At 43.7% G+C, this 26156-nt stretch overlaps 1 protein-coding gene across 5 annotated transcripts in view; it reads left to right on the top strand.

Moving 5' to 3' along the window:
- LOC139233964 (F-box/LRR-repeat protein 20) overlaps positions 1-26156 on the top strand; it is a 177421-nt gene that overhangs the window by 140091 nt on the left and 11174 nt on the right. For all 5 annotated transcript variants that reach the window (XM_070864674.1, XM_070864672.1, XM_070864669.1 and 2 more), the window contains 8 exons: positions 6449-6543; positions 9101-9169; positions 13779-13874; positions 17932-18058; positions 19145-19219; positions 21285-21415; positions 22396-22456; positions 22934-22978. In XM_070864674.1, coding sequence (XP_070720775.1) covers positions 6449-6543; positions 9101-9169; positions 13779-13874; positions 17932-18058; positions 19145-19219; positions 21285-21415; positions 22396-22456; positions 22934-22978 — 699 coding nt within the window. The remainder of the gene's footprint in view (positions 1-6448; positions 6544-9100; positions 9170-13778; positions 13875-17931; positions 18059-19144; positions 19220-21284; positions 21416-22395; positions 22457-22933; positions 22979-26156) is intronic.

Genomic DNA, 26156 nt, shown 5'->3' on the forward strand with positions numbered 1-26156 from the left:
GACTCTGCCAGTGCTCCTCCTGAAGTACCTGCTGGGTATAGAGGGGTGGACCAAATATGTCCAGGTTTTACCTCTGTAGGAAGGACTTAACCTCCACTCTGAAGCTTCCTGTATTGAGTGGGGAAGATGGGGAACTACCACCTGGGTAATCAGAATTGGAGAATTAATGCAATGCACCACAATATACCTGATATCTTAGATCTGGTCCTGTGTAATGAGACAGGAATAATAAACGATCTCCTAGTAAAAGATCCTCTCGGAATGAGTGATCACATATGGTTGAATTTGTAATACAGATTGAGGGTGAGGAAGTAGTATGCTTAAACAAAGGGGACTACAGTGGGATGAGGGCAGAGTTGGCTAAAGTAGACTGGGAACACAGACTAAACGGTGGCACAATTGAGGAACAGTGGAAGACTTTTATGGAGCTCTTTCATAGTGCTCAACAAAAATATATTCCAGTGAAAAAGAAGGGCGGTAAGCGAAGGGCTAACCAGCCGTGGATAACCAAGGAAATAAAGGAGAGTATCAAATTAAAAACCAATGCGTATAAGGCGGCCAAGGTTAGTGGGAAACTAGAAAATTGGGAATATTTTAAATGACAGCAAATAATGACTAAGAAAGCAATAAAGAAAGGAAAGATAGATTATGAAAGTAAACTTGCGCAAAATATAAAAATAGATAGTAAAAGCTTTTACCGATATATAAAACTGAAAAGAGTGACTAAAGTAAATGTTGGTCCCTTAGAAGATGAGAAGGGGGATTTAATAATGGGAAATGTGGAAATGGCTGAGACCTTAAACAATTATTTTGTTTCGGTCTTCACAGTGGAAGACACAAAAGCCATGCCAAAAATTGCTGGTCATGGGAATGTGGGAAGGGAGGACCTTGAGACAATCACTATCACTTGGGGGGTAGTGCTAGACAGGCTAATGGGACTCAAGGTAGACAAGTCCCCTGGTCCTGATGAAATGCATCCCAGCGTATTAAAAGAGAAGTTATAGCAGATGCATTCGTTATAATCTACCAAAATTCTCTGGACTCTGGGGAGATACCATCGGATCGGAAAGCAGCTAATGTAATCCCTCTGTTTAAAAAAGGGGGCAGACAAAAGGCAGGTAACCTATAGGCCGGTTAGTTTAACATCTGTAGTGGGGGAAAATGCTTGAAGCTATCATTAAGGAAGAAATAGCGGGACATCTAGATAGGAATAGTGCAATCAAGCAGACGCAACATGGATTCATGAAGGAGAAATCATGTTTAACTAATTTACTGGAATTCTTTGAGGATATAACGAGCATGGTGGATAGAGGTGTACTGATGGATGTGGTGTATTTAGATTTCCAAAAGGCATTCGATAAGGTGCCACACAAAAGGTTACTGCAGAAGATAAAGGTACGCGGAGTCAGAGGAAATGTATTAGCATGGATGGAGAATTGGTTGGCTAACAGAAAACAGAGAGTCGGGATAAATGGGTCCTTTTCGGGTTGGAAATCGGTGGTTAGTGGTGTGCCACAGGGATCGGTGCTGGGACCACAACTGTTTACAATATACATAGATGACCTGGAAGAGGGGACAGAGTGTAGTGTAACAAAATTTGCAGATGACACAAAGATTAGTAGGAAAGCGGGTTGTGTAGAGGACACAGAGAGGCTGCAAAGAGATTTAAATAGGTTAAGCGAATGGGCTAAGGTTTGGCAGATGGAATACAATGTCGGAAAATGTGAGGTCATCCACCTTGGGAAAAAAAAACAGTAAAAGGGAATATTATTTGAATGGGGAGAAATTACAACATGCTGCGGTGCAGAGGGACCTGGGGGTCCTTGTGCATGAATCCCAAAGTTAGTTTGCAAGTGCAGCAGGTAATCAGGAAGGCGAATGGAATGTTGGCCTTCATTGCGAGAGGGATGGAGTACAAAAGCAGGGAGGTCCTGCTGCAACTGCATAGGGTATTGGTGAGGCCGCACCTGGAGTACTGCGTGCAGTTTTGGTCACCTTACTTGGAGGGGGTACAGAGACGATTCACTAGGCTGATTCCGGAGATGAGGGGGTTACCTTATGATGATAGATTGAGTAGACTGGGTCTTTACTCGTTGGAGTTCAGAAGGATGAGGGGTGATCTTATAGAAACATTTAAAATAATGAAAGGGATAGACAAGATAGAGGCAGAGAAGTTGTTTCCACTGGTCGGGGAGACTAGAACTAGGGAGCCTCAAAATACAGGGAAGCCAATTTAAAACCGAGTTGAGAAAGAATTTCTTCTCCCAGAGGGTTGTGAATCTGTGGAATTCTCTGCCCAAGGAAGCAGTTGAGGCTAGCTCATTGAATGTATTCAAGTCACAGATAGACAGATTTTTAACCAATAAGGGAATTAAGGGTTATGGGGAGAGGGCGGGTAAGTGGAGCTGAGTCCACGGCCAGATCAGCCATGATCTTGTTGAATGGTGGAGCAGGCTCGAGGGACTAGATGGCCTACTCCTGTTCCTAATTCTTATGTTCTTATATCTCCGCTGTGCTGTGGTGACACATAGCACTGAGTTGACTATAGGTGGAGGAAGGGGAAAAGTTGGCACTCTGTCTCTGGACCACACTGCACCTTGCAGTAACTGATTGAAATGGAAAGCCTGATGTGGTGGAGACTGTATGAAAGGAAGAACGACAAAAATAAGCCAAAAGTGGCCAGTCTCATTTTAGCACTTTTTATAAATTTGTCACTGAGAATCCTAAAGGGACGGTACTTTTATTGAAAGTATAGCATTAATACATGAGCAGTGTCCAACTTTACCACTGGGTGTGCAATGTGTAACAGGGTAGAAATCTATCTTGGGTGGTAGTGCAAAAATGGACAGTAAACCACCTGTTATACATACTGCCTGATAATGTTCCATTGACTTCAATGGAACTAAATATCGGCTGGTGTGTATCACGGGCAGTCCATGCGACATCACTGTTTAACCGTACCGCACAAGATGGATTTCTGTTGCCGATATCTAAAAGCTTTGGAATTATATACTCTGGGGAAACCACCAATGGTCCAGGTTGTTGCAATGATGCCAAATTTAATCCTTCATTTTTTTACAAGTTACATTTATCGTTATCATAGGCAGTCCCTCGAAATCGAGGAAGACTTGCTTCCACTCTAAAAGTGAGTTCTTGGGTGACCGAACAGTCCAATATGGGAATTGCAGTCTCTCTCGCAGGTGGGACAGACAGTGGTTGAAGGAAAGGGTGGGTGGGACTGGTTCGCCGGAAGCTCCTGCTATGTCTGCGCTTGTTTCTGCATGCTCTCGGCGATGAGACTATGGGCCCAAGTTTCCACAAGAAAAAAGACGGGGGCCCCTCCGAGATGGGCGCCCGTTTTTCGCACCTAGAACGGCGCCTAAAAAAGCCCTCGGTATTCTCCACCTACTTACAGGTCCTCTGGCCCTCGGCGCAGCCAGCACGAGCTGTGGGGGGGGGCGGAGCCAGGTCCCGGCGCTGAAAACAGTGCCGGGACCTCTGCACATGCGCGCTACAGTGGGCACGCAAGTGCAGTAGCTCCAGGTGCCGAACTGTGTGGGAGGGGCCCGAAGCACGCAGCCACTAGCCCTGGCTGAATGGCCTCACTGGGGCTGCGAGAATGAGGCTCCTCCCACGGCCAGCTCCTGCTCCCCCCCCCGCCGACCAGACCCGACACTCGCTCCCCCACCCGCCGACCTGACCCGACACCCGCCCCCCCGCCGACCAGACCCGACCCCCGCTCCCCCCCCGATGAGACCCGAGACCCGAGACCCCCCTGACTGACCCGACCCGACCCGACCCGCGCTCCTGTTCCCCGACCCAACCCGCCCCCCCCCCCTCTCTTTCCCCCCCCCTCTCTCTCTCCCCCCCCCCCCCCCGCTTCCCCCCCCCCCTCTCTCTCCCCCCCCCTCCCCGGCTCTCTCTTCCCCCCCCCCCCCCCGCGCTCTCTCTCTTCCCCCCCCCCCCCCCGCGCTCTCTCTCTTTCCCCCCCCGCGCTCTCTCTCTCTCCCTCCCCTCCCACTCTCTCTCTCTCTTCTCCCCCCCCGCTCTCTCTCTCTCTCTCTCTCTCTCTCCCCCCCCCCGCTCTCTCTCTCTCTCTCCCCCCCCCGCTCTCTCTCTCTCTCTCTCCCTCCCTCCCCTCTCTCTCTCTCCCTCCCCTCTCTCTCTCTCCCTCCCTCCCCCTCTCTCCCTCCCTCCCCCTCTCTCTCTCCCACCCCCTCTCTCTCTCTCCCTCCCCCTCTCTCTCCCTCCCCCTCTCTCCCTCTCTCCCTCTCTCCCTCTCTCCCCCCCTCCCTCTCTCCCTCTCTCCCTCCCTCTCTCTCTCCCTCCCTCCCCCCCTCTCTCTCTCTCTCCCTCCCCCCCCCCTCTCTCTCTCTCCCCCCTCTCTCTCTCTCTCTCTCTCTCTCTCTCTCTCTCTCTCTCTCTCTCTTCCCCCCCCCTCTCTCAGCGGCACGAACGGCTGCAGAATTCTCCCTGGCTGAAGCACTTTCACACAGGTAGGAAGATGGTTTATTTAATCTTTTCTTGGCTTATAAATGTTTATTCAGGTTGGATTTATTTGTATAATATTTGTAGAAGTATAAATAAGGATTTATTGTCGAATTTAATGAGTTCCCTTCCCCCCCACCTCGTTCTGGACGCCTAATTTGTAACCTGCGCCTGATTTTTTAATGTGTAGAACAGGTTTTTTCAGTTCTACAAAAATCTTCACTGGCTCCATTCTACTTTAGTTTGGAGTACGTTTTCACTGTGGAAACTTTCAAATTAGGCGTCAGTGGCCGGACACGCCCCCTTTTGAAGAAAAAATTCTGTTCTAAACTAGAACTGTTCTACCTGACTAGAACTGCAGAAAAAAAAATGTGGAGAATTGCGATTTCTAAAATAGTCCGTTCTCCACCAGTTGCTCCTAAAAATCAGGCACGAATCATGTGGAAACTTGGGCCCTATATCACTGATACAGGCACAAGAAAGCAGTTGGCTTGCAGTAATTAAATTTGCACGATCAGCAGTAACTACAGGGGGCAAGTACTAGATCCGTGCCAGCTGGTTGTTTGGTCCGTCAGTCAGTGAATTTATCTTTCCACTGACGCGCTCACCCTATGGCAGGTTCTGTCTGACAGTGGGCTGTAGTAGCTCCATCACACCAAAGACTAGTTAACTGGGTCTATAGATGAAGAGAAGAATAAATTCTGTAAAGAAAGGACAAATCCATCAGAAAAACAGTTTTTTGTGCAAACCTTTCTTCAGAACTGGAAGCTAACTGAGTTCTTTAGTAGGACTGAACAAGATATGGGGGGTGGCGTGAAAAGAGAACAGAAAAAGTCAAGTCCTCAACACTCTCTCCCTCCACACATCCCCCTTTTGTTTTGTTCAGTCACATAAAAGGCCTTGCTTACTGTTTCCAGCTCTGACGAAGGGTCTGCTTCTGAAATGTTAAACTCCTTGTATTCAGAAGCTGACAGGCCTGCTGTGCAATTCCAGCATAATTCTGTTTTTAAACTGCGTCCGAAGTCCAGACTGCCAGGCATTTACAGTTGGTCCATTATCCTGACAGTTGAACCAACCCTAATGGTCAAACTGGCAGCAGTGCAACATATCTGTTATTCCACTGGGTATTTAACCTTTTAAATCCTGAACATCCTTTGTTGAGCAAATCTTTTCATTGTGTAAAATACTCCTAGCGATATTCATGTTGACCCAGAATACACACTGATACAGATTTTTTTTTTGTTTGCCTTTATTATACAAGGACATTTTCATGCTAATTCCTGTACCATCTGGGGCACAAGCATGTTGGGAAGATAACATTTCTTAGTTTGGTCTGTGAATTTTCTGGTGCGAACTTTGGCATAGAAATGACAAAATGTAATTGGATGTGTAAAATCAGCAGGAGCTTCTGATGACGAGAGGTTTTTGATACCAACTATATTTATATAGGAACATGGGCAAATGCCTTTTTAAAAAGCAGAGACAGCATAGAAAAAGGTAGCATCGGTCATTCCTTTTACTAATCTTAAACTTTTTGACCTTTCAATTTTGTGGCAATATTTTTTTTCTCCTCCAGTTTGCTTCTGTCTAGCGAAAAGACAGAAGCACTTTCATCAGGGCACAGTAAACCCAGTTCAGATCAAGGGTCTACGCCCAAAACTTTAATCTGTCTTTCCACATTTTGATTGCTGGTGAATCTGCTGTGCACCTCCAGCATTTTCTTTTCTTTTTTATGATTCTGTGTGTTCATTTTGAACAACACACATTTTATATGAAATTAACTTTTCAAATTAAAATATTTTGGCATGTATTGTAGTTTGAAAGTAGCAATGGAAATTTTGCGTTGAGTTTTTAAAAACCAATGATTTTATAACCTACCTTGTATAACTATCTAAATTCCATAATGTATGGAAAAAATCCTGTTTTTGAAATTGTTTTTCTTTTTCTTGATGTGATGTAGGGCCGAGTGGTAGAGAATATTTCCAAAAGATGTGGTGGGTTTTTACGGAAGCTTAGCCTGCGTGGATGCCTTGGAGTGGGAGACAACTCTTTAAGGTAAGAATGCACGTTAAAACTATTTACTAGCGTGAGGGATGAAGTGGTGCTGGTGTATGCTTGTTTTCCCAAATGGTAATGCAGAGGAAGATCTTGAGTGATGGCCAGAGATGCTAGCACCAGGTAAAGGGCAGATAAACATTACGCTTTCTGGTTGGGAGATGTGCCACGTGCTCTAGCCATACGTTTGTTGTAGAGAGAGCTATGCTTCTTCCCCAGAGGGGTGGGATGCACCTTCTGGAAGCCAACAATGAACTGTGCTAGCCTCAATGTTGTGGGGTAAAAACTTGCTATTCTGTGGTAGGCCTAGCAAGCATAACACTGGGTTCTCTGGAATTGCAAGGCAGGTCATGGTCCTTGAGGCTTCCTAGAAAAACAACCAGTATTTTGGGGACATGATCAGAATATGTGTAGGGAAGTGGGTGTCCTCAGATAGGAACATTAGGACCAGGAGTAGGCCAGTCGGCCTCAAAGCCTGTTCTGCCCTTCAATTAGATAATGTTTTTGCTCCACATCCCTGCACATTGTCTCCCCTCTCGCTCCCCACTGTCCGCGCGCGCTCATTCTCTCAGGCCTCTAATGGTTTCCAGTATTTATAAGCGCATCGCCATTCGCCAAGACTCCCAGTGCTGCATTCGGCAGCAGATCATTCTTTGGCTCGGCGCCAGGTTATAGCTTCCAGTGCGCAGGCGCCAAAATGGGTACAACGTGCAGGCGCCGAAGCCTGCTTCTGTGGGCCAGAAGAACGTGCCTGTGGGACGCGATTGAAAAGAGTGCCTGGGTGCTGGAGGCTGGAGCCCATTCCAGTGGGAATACGTGGCATGCAATGCTTGGTACATGGCAGACTCGAAGTAACTGCGCAGACGCGCAGCCATGCAGCTTCGGAGGAACAGTGGTTATGGCCATGCTGTGATAAGTGAAATTTGTCAACTCAATGGTGAAAGTGCAAGATCCAACTTTTATGAAGCGGTTGACCTAATTTGGTGAACCCTTCCTCAAGCCAGGCTCTAAATCTGCTTCAGAGGGTGCCTGCCTCCTAATAGATTGGGGAGAAGATTGATGGACCCGGAGAGTTTTTCAATGAGGCTCCGACTTCCTCCAGGCTGAGTGTGCTCGAGCAACAAGGCAAAGGCATTATTTCTGGATCCTTGTCGATGAGGATAGAGGACGAGGAAGCTCTGCAGGGAGGTTGCTTTTGTTGGGAGGCAAGGGGCCAGGCCATTAGCCTTTCGATCTGAGAAACCCAATAGTAGCATCTGAAGTTTGGGAGGCCAATTCTCCCCTCGTGTTTTGCTGCTTGAGGCCTCTTGGCTGCCCAGAAAAACTAGTACGTGCATCTGTATAGCACAGAGCCCTATCCACCAATCAGTGTGACTTGTGGCAGGCAGGGCAATTCTCTCCCTTGTTCTGCCTTGACCCTTCCTGCTAGCTCAGATGTAACTGATCCCCAGAGCACAAGAGCAAATAAACTACTTCGCCCACCCAAATCCATGTTGCTCCCAGCAGAGGCATAGCCATGTCATGAAACCTGAATCCATCAATGTGCTACCCCACCAAGCACTGTATACTCTGCACTGTAGCCTCATCAAATATATATGTGATGAGAATTCAAGTTAAAGACTTGGAAGGGAAAGAATGGTCATCTTGTTGACCATCTTTCACAGTGAGTATGATCGTGTGCAGCAGAACGATGAGGTATTTTCTTTTGCAATTGATGTGATGCTGCGATCTTTGAACTTTGACATCTGTTGCTGAGAATGGATGAGAATGTTTTGCATGTGAGGGGGGTGGTCATGTTTTCCTGGGGAAAACACTTTCTACAACTGCCATTGTTCACGGTTTTTAAAAAAAACACTAACTTGCAACAAAGTAAATATTCCCCAAAATGAAAAGTAAGCTCAAAGTGGGTTGTGCATTTGTTGTGTAATAGTAACAAGACAAAGAGGTCCATCAGGTACCAGTAACTTTGATAATGATATATTAATGGTTGTTCATTGTAAATCCAGGGCAGTAATGATTAACTTCAGGGAAAATAAAAGCCAACGATTTCAGCTAATTATCACTTTGTCAGGTGCAGTATCTGCTTTGTTCTGAACACATTTAAAAGTTAACCCTAGAATAATCGGTGTATTGTACTATTGGTCATGGATAATTGGCATTCTTTCATTGGCGTGAAAGATTTTTGTAATTTGATCGTGTTTATGCTGCATGGGTTTTCCCTACTAATGAACGAGCTCTTCTATTTCATCACCACCACGTAATGTACCAGTCGGCCAAACTAGAAATGTCCAAGTGAGATCTTGCCCAGTGATGGCAGCAGTTTTGAGTCACGAGGCAAACTACCAGTTGAGTTAAGAGGGGATAGAAGTCCAATCACATGCTGTCATGAAAATTAAAAAAACTGTTTGTGACCCGTTCAGTGTGCTGAATATAGCTGGTTTTGTCCAATTTTAATAACACTCCTGTGAAGCGCCTTGAGATATTTTACTGCACCTCAAAGGTGTAAGTGCATTTTATAATAACTGCTGTCTCTTTTTCTCTTGTTTTATTGCCCTAGGACCTTTGCTCAGAACTGCAGAAATATTGAACAGTTAAATCTGAATGGATGCACAAAAATTACAGATGCGTAAGTAAACTGATTGCAGTAATTTGAAAACTCCCCTCTCTTCCAGTAAGTTGTGGCCTTTGTTTATTTTTAATATGAACCGGGATGAAGGGCAAAGGTCGTAGTGCAAGAGGTCACCAAAGTTGGAATGAATAGGAGAAAATAAATAAATCGGGAAGTAATCTTTCTCTGGATGTAATGCTGCACTATTTCATTTTCAAAACCAGCAACTTTATACTTGTTTCCTAAACCAAACATCCACTGATTAAGCTGTAAAAACAAATGGAGAGGTGTGAATTTCTGGCAAGCTGTTATTAGAATACTGGCTTCTGGTATGTGAAGACATGACCACAGTTGAAATTTAGATGTTTGCACATGTTTTTCCTTGGTATTACAAACGGAACCCAGTTGCTTTTCACTTATGTGTACGTAAATAGCTTGCACACTTCTCAAGTCAAATGTAAGTTGAATGTAGCAGAAATTCGGCTCCGTGCCCCCATGCTTGACTGTGATAGCCCCTTGGTTGAACAGCCTGTTAAAATTTGTTTAGGCTCATATGTGAAGAGATACATGAGGGCAACTGGCATCTGTGGGACTATATTAGTCAATATCTTCAAGATACAGGGAGAGAAGGAGATTGTGAACTTTGACTGTTGGTGCATGCGAGTGCAGCTTTAATGATGACTGGTAGTCACAGTGTAACATGGTTTCTTTAGCATGTTTTGGTTAAACAGTGAATACTAATGCTGGGGCACTGGCTAGAAGGAGCATTGAAATATGCAGTCGACTCCTCAAGCCTGTTCTGCCATTCAATCAGATCGTAGATAGTCTATCCTTCATCCCCATTTACCTGCCTTAGCTCCATGTACCGTGATACCCTTGCCTAACCAAAGTCTTATTGATCTCAGTCTTGAAAGTTTCAGTTTACCTAGCATCCATAGCCTTCTGTGGAGAGAGTTCCAGATTTCCACTACCCTTTGTGTGAAGAAGTGCCTCCTGATTTCACTCTTGAATGGCATGGTTCTAGTTTTAAGATTATGTCACCTCGTTGTGGATTCCTTAACCACTTAACCAGAAGAAATAATTTCTGTCAATCTAACTTATTGAATCCTTTTCTAATTTTAAACATGTCGATTAGGTCACCCCTCAATTTTCTATACACCAGGGAATATAAGCCAGGTTTATGCTTTCTGTCCTCCTATTCAAACCTTGACTCTAGTATTCAGATGCATCTGTGCTGCTCCCTCTCCTAGGCCAATATATCCTTCCTGAGATGCGGTGCTCAGAACTGAATGCTGTACTCCAGAAGGGGGTCTGACTAAGGCTCTGTACAACTGAAACATAACTACCACAGTGTGTTTTTTATTCTAGCCCCCTTAGGAATAAGGACAATATTCTATTATCCTTTTTGATTGCTTTTAGCAACTGTTTGATTTTTTTTCCTATCTGTTCTGGGATGTGGGTGTCGCTGACAAGACGAGCTTTTGTTGCCTGTCCCTAATTGCCCTTGAGAAAGTGGTGGTGAGCCACCTTCTTGAACTGCTGCAGTCCTTGTGGTGAAGATACACCCACAGTGCAGTTAGGGATGGAGTTCCTGGATTTTGACCCAGCGACGATGAAGGAACAGTGATATATTTCCAAGTCAGGATGGTGTGTGACTTGGAGGGGAACTTGCAAATGATGGTGCTCCCATGTGCCTGCTGTCCTTGTCCTTCTTAGGTGGTGCAGGTTGCGGGTTTGGGAGGTGTTGCCGAAGCAGCCTTGGCAAGTTGCTGCTAGTTGTCCACTTTAGTGATTTGTGTACATGGACACCCAAACCTCTCTGCTCCTCCATAGTTCCTAGCTTTATATCATTTAGAAAATACTCTGATCTATCTTTCTTGGGTCCAAAGTGGATGGCCTGACTTTCCACATTAAACTCCATGTGCCAGAGTTTTGCCCACTCATTTAATCTATCAATGTCCCTTTGCAACTTTCTGCTCCCATTTACACTCTTTACCGAACCACCTAACTTAGTGTCATCAGCAGTGGCATACAGTTCCATGTTCCTTTATCCAAGTCATTTATAAATAGTGAAAAGCTGAGGTCCGAGTAGAGATCCCAGTAGTCACATTTCACCAATCCGAGTACATACCCTTTATCACTACCCTCTGTCTGCTACCTCTCGAGCAATGTCTAAACCATGCCGCAAGGTTGCCGTGAATTTTGAAGGCTTTCATTTTTACTATAAATCTCTTGAGAAATCTTCTCAAAATACCTTCTGGAAGTCCATAGAGACAACATTTATGGACTCTTTTTTTAAAAAAGCAATAAAAAATTCAACCAAATTGAACATGACTTGCTCTTCAGAAATCTAAAATGACTCTCTGATCAGTTCAAATTTGTCCAAGTGCCCTGTCCTCTCTGTCCCTTATGACCAATTCTAGTAATCTTACCACAACTGACGTGAGATTGACAGGTCTGTAGTTACCTGACTTTTCTCTCCACCCTTCTTAAATAATGGAGAGATGTTTGCAATTTTCCAATCCAATTATATGGCCCAGTGCTGTGGTTGAGATAAATGGTGTGCACAGTAGAAATTGCATCTGCTAAAACACCTAGATTAATTGCAGTTATGGTTACTGATAATTTAGTTCCTTCTCCGTGCCAGGTTCCATATCCTGTCTAACCCGGGTTTCCTACTGTCATCAGCACTCGGCACAACAATTCAGAAAATTAAAGTGCTGAATGTTCATTTTATTTTTCCCAATGATTTTACTTTTTAATCATAGAATCATAGAAAAATTACAAGAAGGAGGCCATTCGGCCCATTGTATCCATGCCGGTCGATAAAGAGCTACCCAGCTGAAACCCACCTTCCAACACTAGGTCTGTAGCCCTGTAGGTCACGGCTCTTTAAACGCACATCCAGATACTTTTTAAATGTGATGAGGGTTTCTGCCTCTACCACCCTTTTAGAAAGTGTTCCAGACCCCCACCACGCTCTGGGTGAAAATGTTTTTCCTCATCTCCCCTCTAATCCCTCTACCAACTCCTCTAAATCTATGCACCCTAGTTATTGACCCCTCTGTTAAGGGAACTTAGGTCCTTCCTATCAACTCTAAGCCCCTCATAATTTTAAATACCTCAATTAAATCTCCCCTCAGCCTCCTCTGTTCCAAAGAAAACAACCCCAGCCTATCCAATCTTTCCTCATAGCTAAAATGTTCTAGTCCTGGCAATATCCTCGTAAATCTACTCTGCACTCTCTCTCTCTAGTGCAGTCACATCTTTCTTGTAATTTGACCAGAACTGTACGCAGGACTCGAGCTCAGGCCTAACTAGTATTGTTTCCTGCTCTTATATTCTATGCCTTTTTGCCTTTTTAACTGCCTTATCGACCTGTCCTGCTACCTTTAAGGATCTGTGGATATGCACTCCAAGGTCCCTTTGTTCCTCCACACCTCTGGGTATCCTCCCATTTGTTGTGTTGCCTTGTTTGCACCTCCCTAAATGTATTACCTCACACTTCTCCAGATTGAATTCCATTTTCCACTTTTCTGCTCACCTGACCCGTTCATCGATATCTTCCTGCAGAATAAAGCTTTCCTCCTCACTGTCAACCACACGGCCAATTTTTGTATCGTCTGCAAATTTCTTTATCATGCCACCTACATTTAAGTCTAAATCATGAATATATACTACAAAAAATAAGGACCGAGCACTGAGCCCTGTAGAACCCCACTGGAAACAGCCTTCCAGTTGCAAAAACACCCATCAGCCAATTACCCTTTGCTTCCTGCCACTGAGCCAATTTTGGATCCAATTTGCCACTCTCTTGGATCCCATACTTTTTTGATCAGCCTTGCTAAAATCCATGTAGACTACATCAAGCACACTGCCCTCATCGACCCTCCTTGTTACCTCCTCAAAAAATTCATTCAAGTTAGTCAGACACAACCTTCCCTTAACAAATCCATGCTGGCTGTCTTTGATTAATCTGAGTCTTTCTAAATGAACGTTTATACTATCTCTCAGAATTGATTCCAATAATTTGCCCACCACGGAGGTTAAACTAACCAGCCTGTGATTGCTCAGTTTAACCTTTTCTCCCTTTTTAAACAATGGTACAACGTTAGCAATTCTTCAGTCCTCTGGCACCACTCCTGTAGCCAGGGGGGATTTCAAAATTATAGTCGGAGCCTCTGTAATTTCCTTCCTTACTACTTTTAATAGTCTTGGATATATTTCATCCGGTCCTGGCGATTTATCTACTTTTAAAGATGCTAAACCCTTTAATACTTTCTCTCTCTTACTATGTTTATCCCATCCAATATTTCACTCTCTTCACTCTCTCTTTAAATGGAGCACAATTAATGTATCTCAGCAAGTGAGGTTTCATTGAAAATAAATCTTGCTGCTAAGCACAACAGTGGGTGTGAGAATTTAATCTGCCTGCTGTTGCTATTATTGGAGAAATGAGACAAAACAGAAAATGCTAGAAACATTCAGCAGGTCAGGCAGCAACTGTTTGAGAGGAGAGTGTGGACCCTTTGTCAAAATCATTGGAGAATTGCTCTTGAATAATAACAGTTCCATTAAGTGGCAGGAATGGACTCTTGATAATTTATGGGTTGTACTTGTTTTACAGAACCTGTACCAGTCTAAGTAAATTCTGCTCCAAGCTAAGAAGTCTAGACCTAGCTTCATGCACATCTATCACAAACCTTTCTTTGAAAGCTCTGAGGTGAGTTCCAACGATGCAGCACTTCAGTGTCTGATGTATTAGTGTTTATTTAAACCAATTTCCAGTGCAGCTTGTAAGCACTTTGATTTTATCTGTGCTTGTAACCCTGCATCTGTGACTGTAATAGGCATTGTTCTTTGGTAAAATGCTGAATTAACAGAAACTTAGAAGCTCCACTGATTTAATGAATAATCATCAGTTAAATATTCTCATAGTATCTGGGCCATGATGTAGTGATTGAAATGTGTTCGAAAGGACAGCTATTTTCATTATAATCTATTCAGCAGTAGAGAAATGATAACCACTACTCTACATGACATGTTACTGGATTAATAATCCAGGGAAGATGAGTTCAAATCCCACCAGCGCAGTTTGAAAATTTAGTTTGGAGTGATCATGAAGCTGTCTGATTGTCATTTTAAAAAAAAAACAACGACTGGTTCACTAATCTCCATTGGGGAAGGACCTCTGCTGTCCAAACCTGGTCTGGACTACACTGTGATTGACTCTACACTGTGGTGCCTAGCAAGCCATTCTTTTTAAAATTCCTTCCTGGGATGTCGTTGGCAAGGCCAGCATTTATTGCAAATCCCTAATTGCCCATGAGAAGGTGGCGATGTGCCACCTTGAACCGCTGCGGTCCATGTGGTGAAGGTACTCCTACAGTGCTGCTGGGAGGGAGTTCCTGGATTTTGACCCAGTGTCTATGAAGGAATGGTGATATATTTCCAAGTCAATATGGTGTGTGATTGGAGGGGAACTTGTTGGTGATGGTGTTCCCATGCACCTGCTGCTTTTGTCCTACAAGGTGGTAGAAGGGTTTGGGAGGTGCTGTCGAAGAAGCCTTGGCGAGTTGCTGCAGTGCGCTGTAGCCATGGTGCTCTGTTGGTGGAGGGAGTGAATGTTGAAGGTGGTGGATAGGATGTAAATCAAGCTGGCTGCTTTGTCCTGGATGATGTTGAGCTTCTAGTGATGTTGGCGCTGCACTCATCCAGGCAAGTGGAGAGTATTCCGTCATGCTCCTGACTTGTGCCTTGTAGATGGTGGCAAGGCTTTGGGGAGTCAGGAGGTGAGACACTGGCCTCAGAATACCCAGCCTCTGACCTGCTTTTGTTGCCACAGTATTCATGTGGCTGGTCCAGTTTAGTTTCTGGTCAATGGTGACCCCCAGAATGTTGATGTTGGGGGTTTGGCGAAGATAATGCCATTGAATGTCAAGATGCAGTGGTTAGATGCTCTCTTGTTCGAGATAATCATTGCTTGGCACTTGTGGTGCGAATATTACTTGCTACTTATCAGCCCAAGCCTGACTGATTATCATCTGAGGAGTTGTGAATGGCACTGATCATTCCCACTTCTGATTTTATGATGGAGGGAAGGTCATTGATGAAGCACTGCCCTGAGGAGCTCCTGCAGCGTAATCCTGTGCTGCAGCTTCACCAAGTTGGTAGCTCATTTTTAGGTACATCTTTAGTGTTGCTCCTGGCATGCTCTTCTATACTCCTCATTGTACCAGGGTTGGTCACCTGTCTTGATAATGGTAGTGAGGGATATGCCGGGCCATGCGGTTACAGGTTGTATGGAATACAATTCTGCTGCTGCTGATGGCCCACAGCAGCTCATGGATGCCCAATTTTGAGCTGCTAGATCTGTTCTGAATCTATCCTATTTAGTGCGGTGGTAGTTCCTCAGTGTGAAGACGGAACTTCGTCACCACAAGGACTGTGCGGTGATCACTGCTACCAATGCTGTCATGGACAGATGGATCTGCGACAGGTAGATTGGTGACGACGAGGTCAAGTAGGTTTTTCCCTCTTTGTTCTCACCACCTGCCCAAGGCTTGTCTGGCAGCTGTGTGCTTCAGGGCTCGGTCAGTAGTGGTGCTACCGGGCCACTCTCGGTGATGGACATTGAAGTCCCTTACCCAGAGTACATTCTGCGCCCTTGCTACCCTTAGTGCTTCTTCCAAGTGGTGTTCAATATGGAGGAGTACTGATTCATTAGCTGAGGGAGGGCGGTAGGTGGTAATCAGCAGGAGGGGTTTCCTTGTTGAGGACTCCCAGGGCCACACCCTCTGCCTGTACACCACTCTGCCGCCACTTCTGATGGGTCGGTCCTGCCGGTTGGACAGGACATACGCAGGGATGGCGATGGAGTCCAAGCCATTAGCTGAACTATATGATTCTGAAAGTATGATTTATATCAGGCTGTTGCTTGATTGGTCTGTGGGACAGCTCTGCCAATTTTGACTCAAGTCCCCAGATGTTAACGAGGAGGATTTTGCAGGGTTGATGGGGCTGGGTGTGCTGTAGACGTGTTCCAAGCCAGTGTCTAGGTCTATACTGGGTGATCCATCTGGTTTTATTATCATTGTTTGTTGTCGCGGTTTGTTACAACTAAGTAGCATGCTAGGCCATTTCAGAGGGCAGTTAAGAGTCAACCACATTAGTGTGGGTCTGGAGTCACGTATAGGCCAGACCAGACCAGGTAAGGACGGCAAGTTTCCTTCCCTAAAGGACATTAGTGAACCAGATGGATTTTTTTGCGACAGCCATTTCATTTTTAATCCAGATTTATTTTATTAACTGAATTTAAATTCCACAGCTGCCGTGGTGGGATTTGAACTCGCGTCTCCAGATTATTAGTCCAGGCCTCTGGATTACTAGTCCAGTAACACAACCACTCTGCTACCTTTCCCCACTCAGTTGCATCAAACTGCTACAAAGAATAGCAATTCAAGATGAAGGTGACTCACCACCACCTTCTCAAGGCAACTGGGGATGAGCAATAAATGCCAGCCTTGCAAGCGATGCCCAGATCCTAAGAGTGAATTTAACCTGGGAAGTGTCAGACAAGGGTGTAATGCAATCGGGAGCGGGTTTTGAAGTCGTATCATAAACTCTAAACAATCATAAATGGCGACTAAATCCTGAGATTAGATTAAATACTGTCTTGAGCACTTTAATCTTGTGCATTGATTTTAATTTATATTTCTGAGCAATAAAATTGCAACTTTTGGTTCTTTCCATAATTGGAAGGTTCCCATTTCTGAATATTATGATGCTGCATGGAGAATTTTATCTTTTTTTTTGCTGTTTTTTATATCATCAGGAAGTCATTTGCAATAAATTAGCAAGAAAGCTGTGTACTTCTATCAATGTGGCTGTAAAAGGAAATTTGGTTTTAAAGTACTGCAGCCACAAAAAGAATGTATATTTACATGTCTGGGCCACAAGCGAAATTAAACTTGTCCTACTCTCTCTTATAAACATACTGGTAGATCTCCAATGGCATTGCTCAGTGAATTAATGGTTACATTGTGCAAGAGGGAGGGATGCACATGACTGCAGAAAAGATTTGAAAAGAAGTTTGAGAGTTTGCTCAGTCAAGTGGCTGAAATTTCCAAAATCCAATCGGGAATTTTTTTTTGTACAATGGATAGCTCACAAGTAACTACAAAATAAAATGTAAACACTCCCTGTATCTTCTGTTAAGTGCACCCCATTGCTAAGTAATCGCATGGTACAGTATTGCTTGTCAAATTATGCCTAGTTTCTATCAGTCGGGGAAAGAATGAACACCAAGAAATTGGTAAGTTTCTATAGTAATGCACTATAATGTGTTCAAGCGATGCACCTTGGGGTTAATTTATATGCCATTTGAGCTTGGTTCTCCTGACTTGTGATGCTGTTGTGATGCAGTCTTATAATACACTGCAAACTTGTATCCTATATTTATCAGATTTTAACTGACAATGTTTTACTTTTTATAGTTTTAGCATCATAACGAGTGTAATATTTTTCACTCCAGTGAAGTTGTCATTTTATCACTGGGGGTTTACTCAGTGACCTTGGACTAACAGCAGGAGCCTCACTCAACAGGTGCTCTGATCAGAGAATTGGCACTGCAGCCCTATTGCCAGCTCGCTCTCCCGGTGAACAAGGCCCCTTTCTGGGAGCTCCGGATCAGTGAACTTACATATAGTTTAAAGTTAGAAGTGCAACTTTTCACCACTGCCGCAAGTCTACAATTATTCTTGAACTGTGTTTGTTTCCAGTGAGGGGTGTCCACTTTTAGAACAGCTGAATATATCCTGGTGTGATCAGGTGACGAAGGATGGGATACAGGCACTGGTGAGAGGCTGCGGTGGATTGAAGGCTCTGTTTCTTAAAGGATGTACGCAGGTCTGTATAACGATCCATCGTATAAAAGGAGTATGTTGTGTGGTTGCCTGAACATCACTACTATAAGAAATATTTTACAATCTGGCAATAATTGATTGACAGCTTAAAATGCAAGCTGCACTTTAGATTTTGGGTTCCAGTTTATTTCTTGTTAAATAAATTTATAGCAAAATGATACCAATAATGATTCGGCTGGAGTGTTACAGAAATAATTCAGCAGTAACTATATTGTCCTGGAATTACAAAACTGTCCACAGATGTTTTAGAAGGCGGAGTAATGTTACTATTCTAACTCGAAACAGGACGGGGACAGCCAACCCGCTCCCAGGAGGCAGTTTGGCACTTTCAATATTTGAATGAGACTGCAGGTCTCTGATTTAAGCTGCTGAGCAGGTTTAACTGTGGATACCGGGCCTCTGGATTCCCAGCAGCTGCAGCGAAGCGAGGACAGCCTCGAGGAGCAATCCTTGTGGGCTGGGAGGAGCAGGAGTACTTCCTTCGGGGCCCCCTCCCCTAAGCTTGTGGATCGGAATTTTCAAAACTCCACAGCAAGTTTCCTGCCCTCCACCAGACCCTCCTCTCCTTCCCCCCCCCCCCACCTCGCTCCGGGCGGGTCAAACATGTAACATTCTGGCCACTGTCTCTAATTTTATAATCCTACAGCTATAACTTTCATCTGAAATTCTGTTAGGAGAGAGTGATTTGGACTGTTTTCACTTCTGGAAGGCATCCTTGAGAAACTTCAAAGAATGGGCATGGCATTACTTTTTAAAAGACTAGTCAGTGTGTCAGTATAAAGCGTTGCTGTCCAAACTATGCTGGCCACTCGAGTTCCTCAAACTCAAATGACCATGATGCAATGTTTAATGGTGCCCCAGTTTTCAGAAGAAATGTAACATGACCAGCACAACAAAGATTATTTAGTGTCTTGCTTCTTAAGGTTGGCCATGGCAATTACTGAATTGGTTACTGTAGCTATATATCTTTTTTCTTTTGCTAATTGAATTGTAGTTAACACGGATTCTCGTCAGCCATTATTCGCTGAGTTTTTAAAATGACTTTCTTGTACCTGTTTCCTACATACAGCTAGAAGATGAAGCTCTGAAATACATTGGTGCTCACTGTCCTGAGCTAGTTACCCTGAACCTACAAACTTGCTCTGTAAGTATATCTAATGGAAGCTATAAAAGGGTTCTTAAAACATTTAAAAAAAATGATACTAGGCATTGTTAAACTCCTGTGCTTTCTCGGAGAACAAAATATATTTTGTAGAAGTTAATTAGAAGCAGTGTTTCTTTTGCTTAAAAATGCTACATGGCGTCTATTATTGCTCAGATTTATGCACAGATCACAGACAAATTTCCAACTTTGAATATACTTTTTGGAATGTCTGTTACCAAAGTGACAATATTTTAACTTGCAATTTGGACCTATTTTAACCTGCTAATGGGTGTAATTGGGTCTGAGCATGTTAGTCAAAAAAGTTTTCTTTTAATTCTCCTTCACTTTCTCTCCCCTTCCTCACTTCTCGGAGATATTTGCTCCCTCACTGGGATGGGATTCCCCTTGTGGCGCTCACCCTTGATTCTTTGTCCAATCGTGGTATTGGCGTGTGAGCTTTGACCAAGTCTGTCTGCAGACTATCCAACTGTGGAGGGCATCGCAGTGGAACCGGATCCTATCCTTGGCTGGCATTGATGCTGACAGTTCCAGCAGGGATCACTGCATAGTGTTCAGTTGTGAGGACTGGCAACGATTCGCTCACCCCCATTCCCTAACTCCAGTGCTGTGGTCAATTATCCATCTACGGCTGCTGTCTGAATCTGCCAACTCGCCGCAGTCCAGGGATGGAGCCTGAGAGTTTCCTGGTCTGTGTAGTTCGGAGACTTTACATCTGAGACATCAAGAAGCTGAAGGGTTCTGTCAACTAGGCTTTTAACAGGTTTTCAATTGTATTCCACATTATCAAATAAATCAGATATTCTTGATGTTTCAGTACCTATAAGTGCACCTTTCATAAAAGACCACAGATGTACTATACTTTTTGTAATATTGCATCTAATTGTAGTCAGTGAACCGTACAGACGTTGCAATTAAACAACTACCAGGAAGCATGTCGGTGAAAGTATTCTTATACTTCCCCCCCCCCCCCACTTTAAATTTTTATAAATGCCATTTACTCAGACCACTTTACATAGCCATGATTCTCCTCTTTACTCTCTACCTGGTGTACATTTAAAAAAAAACTTCCCCTCTTCTCCATGCCAAGCCACCAGCCACTGATTGCGACAGTGAAATCCTATGCTTCCTCACTCACTCTGGCTGCTGTACAAGGGGTGGAGTTTCTCTCACTTGCTCTGCGAATGTTGGGGAAATCAGCCCCGATGGCACTTCCTCGTAGACAGAGGAAGCACGCAAGTTGAGTCATTTCCGAACCATTTCCACTTTCATCTGGAATCTTCAAGCTCTTCTTTAAATTTCTCAATTACTCTGTGAGGCCCACCTTGATACTTAATCTTCTTACAGTTGGTATAAATGTATAATTGCAGTTTATTGTGCAAGCAGTCCTCCAGCTGGGTGTAATTTGTGCTGTTGAGCTTGTCATTGTGGAAATGCCATAATATTTTGCTCCTCATTACTAGTAGGAAGATCAGAACTATTAGAATTAGAAAAATGCTATTTGAACCAACAAGCCTGCCTGTGTTTGAGCTCAACACCCACTCACTTTCCTCAACTCCTTCCCTCCTCAAACCTTTCTGTCTACAACAATGCATCAGTACTAATCGGTAAATCACCAGTACTTTAACCCGTTTAAATGTCTGGGGTAGAGGGGGGTGGAGGGGGGGCGGAGTTGCATTCTATTTAATGTTTCCCTAACAGCTTGATTTTTCTTTCCTCCTTTGGTCCTTTTAACTCCCCTCCCCTTCCGACAACATCCACTGTTTCCTGGTAGACAGGACAAGCAGGTGACTTGCTCCCAGGAAACTGCTGCAGCTGCAGAACTCACCATCGGGAAGTGGGGGAGGGGTGGGGGGAGAAATGGCCATATGTACTGCTGTTTTATTTTCCCCTTCCTCCTGCCTTATGGGGAAAGATTGGGAAGCTGCCAAGTAGGACGTCCCAGCAAATACACCATCCTTTGCACTCCGTGGCACCGCATTGTGTCACATCACCACCTCACCCACATCCTGTAAATTCTTACTCTTTTTGTGACTTTCTTTTGCAGCAAATCACAGATGAGGGACTGATTACGATTTGCAGAGGATGTCATAAACTACAGTCGCTCTGCGTCTCTGGCTGCAGTAACATCACTGATGCTATTTTGAATGCGTTAGGACAGAATTGCATTCGACTTAGGTAGGCATGGCCTGATAGGTGCTGCTCTGCAGCTGAGTAATAACCTTTTAGTGCCCTTTTTATGTATTTTCTCGTAACATTTTGCTTTGCTTTTTGAGTGATGTCTCAGTCCTCTATCAACCACATTCACTGGAGCGACTGGGAGTTTGTCAGCAGCTCATTAGAGATAACTAGCACCCTGAAAGCTTTGCAGGCTTTGCAGTGTCAAATCTATGTTTGTGCATGTTGAATTGAAAAAAGTGCTAGATTCAAGTTTTCTAGAATTCAAAAAGAAAAGAAACCCTGCAAATTCTAGAATAAAAACAAAAAGTGCTGGAATACACAGCTGACCTTGTTAAAGAATTGGATTTATATAGCGCCTTTCACAACCACCGGATGTCTCAAAGCACTTTACAGCTAATGAAGTACTTTTGGAGTGTAGTCTCTGTTGTAATGTAGAAAACGCGGCAGCCAATTTGCGCACAGCAAGCTCCCACAAACAGCAATATAATAATGACCAGATAATTTTGTTTTTGTTAATGTTGATTGAGGGATAAATATTGGCCAGGACACCGGGGATAACTCCCTTGCTGCTCTTTGAAATAGTGCCGTGGGATCTTTTACGCCCACTTGAGGGAGCAGACGGGGCCTCGGTTTAATGTCTCATCTGAAAAACGGATCAGAAATTAGGAGTAGAAAAGGAAAGAATGGGTTACCATTTTGTTAAACATTAACCAGTTGCTTCTCTTGAACCACATTTGCTTGAGCTGAAGACATAATAAAGAAAAAGACTTGCATTTATACAATGCTTTTTACAACCCTGGGATGTCCCAAAGCACTTATTGCCAATTAAGTACTTTTTGAAATAGACATTGATCTCTAGTGATGCCAATTGCTGACATAATGAAGCAAGATTGCAGGCGTAGGCCAGAAAGGATAAAATGACAAGATTATTACACAAGTTTTTCCTACTTTTAACAGATTTTGTTTTTATTTTTTAGAATATTAGAGATTGCTAGGTGTTCGCAGTTAACAGACGTGGGATTTACCACATTAGCCCGGGTAAGTGCACAGATATCCTGAGTGTAGCCTTGTACACTGGGTTGATGTTTTATATGCCTGGAGGGTAAATGGTCACTCTCTGGAAAAATACACATTCGAACAAACATGCATTAAGTCAACTAGGATCACAGGGGGCTGTGTTTCTTATTGATGTGTTTGTAAAAAAAAAAGAGCTAGTATTCAATCTGTGACTGTGCTGGATATAAGGTGGTCTGACTGATATTTGCGACAAAGTGTCTCCTACTTCCAGGGTGGACTTCCTGTCTCGTACATTATCTGAAGCTTTGCTGAAGATGAGATTTTTGTTCTTTCTTCGAGGTTTGATTTGTTAAAAATGTCAACGTTCAGATGTAAAATCTACAACAGGCCCTACAGACTGTTCTGGACTGAAAAGGCTGCTATAGGAATAAGCATATTGGGGAGGAGGGGCGATCGTTGCATTTTCTTTACTTTAATACTGCCTGTTTGTGTTTGCAGAATTGCCATGAGCTTGAGAAAATGGACCTGGAAGAGTGTGTTCAGGTGATTGAACTTTCAGAGTTTTTACAAACTTTTTTGTTTGATAAAATGAATAGTGATTTTGGCCCCCAAGTTTCGGGTGGAGTTGCTCCAATTTTTTTGGAGCAACTAGTTTAGTTTGGAGTATCTTAGAAATTGCAATTTTCGGCATTTAGTTTGCTCCAGTTCTAGTGAGTTAGCTTAGTTTCGTTTTAGTTCAGTTTTTTTTTTCAAAAGTGGGTGTGTCCAGCCACTTAGGTCTGTTTTGCAAGTTTCGGCAGCGAAAACTTACTCCAAACTAACTTAGAACGGAGTAAGTGTCCACTTTTGTAAGTTCTGAAAAACCTTATCTAGAGTTAAGTTCAGTGCAGGCACAACCAGAGACTGGGTAGGAAGCATTAAACACAAAAGACTAAACACAGCATTTAAAATGGCCTAAAACTTCTTGCAATGATATTTTGCCTTATATCTGCTGAGTAAGGACAGTTGTTTCTCTCTCTTTGTGAATAAGCAAGTGTAGGCTCCCGGCTGAGGCAGACACATCAACATCAATGGGGGGCGGGGGGGAAGAGTTAGACGATTTTCCAAAGCACTAAACACATTCACAACAACATTAAAGAAGCATAAGTATATTTAAAGCACTAAGCACTAAACAAAGCAGTACATTTAAAGTACCAAGCACTAAACTAAGCACAAAAAGTAATAAGCAATTAATTAACAAATAAAATATAGAAGGAACCCTGCACCTAAAGCACCAAGACCAAAGTAATAAGCAGCCAATCAATAACAAATGAGAGGGGAGGAGGGGAGGCTGAACGCGTGGGGGGAGGGGGGTGGGTGAACAGAGGCTGGACGCGGGGGGGAAGGGGGATGAGGCTGAACGAGGGGGGAGGCATAGAGGTTTATTAGGGCGGGAACGACAGAGCTTAGGGCCTCGGCAGTCTGTGACACAGCATAAAGAACTCGCACACTGCAACAACCAGAAATGTTTGCACCCCGAGACAATTTCAGAGGCGTAGTACCTAACTTTACACAAACTCAATTACAGACACTCTTCTCATCAGTGCACATGCGCACGCACACGGGCACGCACACCCACACACACACACACACACACACACACACAACATTCAGATGGGTCAGACGATTCTACAGCAAAACATATTCTCTCACACAAGTCATTATTGTCAGCCTTTTATTTACAAGATTTTACAGTAAAATAATAACCAGCTGTGAAATATTTAAAATATCATAAATACAGTGCCATCAGAGAAACTCACCCAAACACTTGGTACATTTTAGCTGCTCTGGTCAGTACTAGAGGTTTAACTGCAATGATGAACTTATACCAGTTTGCAAAAATGAAAACTATTTTCTCAGTTCAATTCATACAACGCGGCAGCAGGCCTGCAGAGCGCCGGGCTGCGAAGAGCTACTGCACATGCGAGCACACTCTAGCGCGCATGTGCAGGGGTCCCGGCACTATTTTCAGCGCCTGGACCTAGCTCAGCCCTCCCTCACCCTCCTTGTGCTGCGCAATGCCGAGGCTGAAGACGTCCCGAGGAGTCCAGAGAATCACAAGGTAAGTTTTCGGCACCCTTTTTATTCTAAGGTGCGCCGTTTTTGCAGGGGGGCAGAAACTTGGGCCAATGATTCTTCAATTTTGTCCAGTATCACACCAAGTCCCATCTAAAGGTGACTTTAAAGTCTGAGCCAATGTTTTCTTACGGAGCCATAAGTATAATTCCCAGCTAGTGATGATGGTAATGTCAATAGCAAACTCTTTTTCACCTGCCGGAAGTGGTTAGAATGAGCTACCAACGGCTATATTTATTAATCCTTCTTGTGATGTGCTGGTAAGGAGTAGATTAACAATGTTACTTCTGGTTTTTAGGGGTGTTTTGCCTTTTCTGTTCAGAGTTGTCATGGTGGAAATGAGGCCAGGTGGAAGCTGGTCTTAATTTCTGCTAACCAAGAACTCTGCCCCCTTGACCTAGAGCTGCATTTATTACAGTCTGGTGTCCGATCCCTACCTGGGCTGGACTTTGACCACACATGATGATGGGTTTTTGCTTTTCACACACACAATCAGATGCAGGTCCCCGTGATTCTATCAACCAGGAGAGATCATTGACCAATAATGTTCTTAAATTTGATAGTTCTGCCACATGGGACAAATTTATTTTTGGAGTCGGAGCTGATTTTTAACTCCAGCAAGATCAGCAATAAATCCGCTATTGCCCTGAGGAAAGATCACAGACTAGTTCTTTGATTCACAAGAGGACTGACAACACTGACAAGACATCTCTTCCTATTCCGGACCCCGACTGCTCCACCATACAATAGTATTTCCCCCTGTCTGTCTTATCCTCTGTTCTAGGTCTATGGCTGGAACTTGCTCTGTTTTCAGTTTCTGCTCAGTATGCTTGCTGACTATACTTGCGATGTAACTTGTGCCTGGCAACAGTACTTAATTGATTGGAATTGGATGCTGGAGCTGCCACTTGATCAGTCTTCAGCCACAGAACCACAAGTGGACACCTAAATCACTGGAATGCACAGCATTTTGGGTTAACTGCCAAAGGATGGCGCTCCTGACAATACAGCACTCTTGCAGTACTGCTCTGGCATGTCAGCCTATATTCTGAGTTCGAACTCTGCCTGGAACCCATAACATCCTGACAGAGGCAAGAGTGCTGCCAATTCCGTTAAACTGATGCATTAGGTCTGGAAATGCATGCATACTCACATTAGAATAAGCACCCTCTATGATCTTTGCGTTTAAGGAACAATTGACGATACTAAGCCCAGTACTATCTTTCTTTTGGACCAATGGTTGATGAAGCCCAAAGAAGATTGAGTTGTTTTTTTCTATTCCTGTTAAACACTGCAGACGCTCCATATTTTAGTTCCCAGGTCTAAATAGATACCGTCTGTTTAAAGGCTTTTGAGCTCAGTATCTATTTGCTACTTTTAGAAAAAAAATCTTGGATATCATTTTGTGGTTTATGATTGAAGGTACTGTTTTAAAAAAATAATAAGCTTGATACATTTCATGAAATATAACCTTGCAATAACTTCCATGGAAAATCAGCCTATGTTTAGTCCATTGTGGCCTTTGGGATTAATGTCATGTATTATATAATACAAATATCTACTAATGAATAGCCATGATGCCATCCAACCCTAGAAAGAACTCCTG

Source organism: Pristiophorus japonicus, chromosome 21 (assembly GCF_044704955.1).
Source record: "Pristiophorus japonicus isolate sPriJap1 chromosome 21, sPriJap1.hap1, whole genome shotgun sequence".
In the NCBI taxonomy this organism is placed as follows: domain Eukaryota; kingdom Metazoa; phylum Chordata; class Chondrichthyes; family Pristiophoridae; genus Pristiophorus; species Pristiophorus japonicus.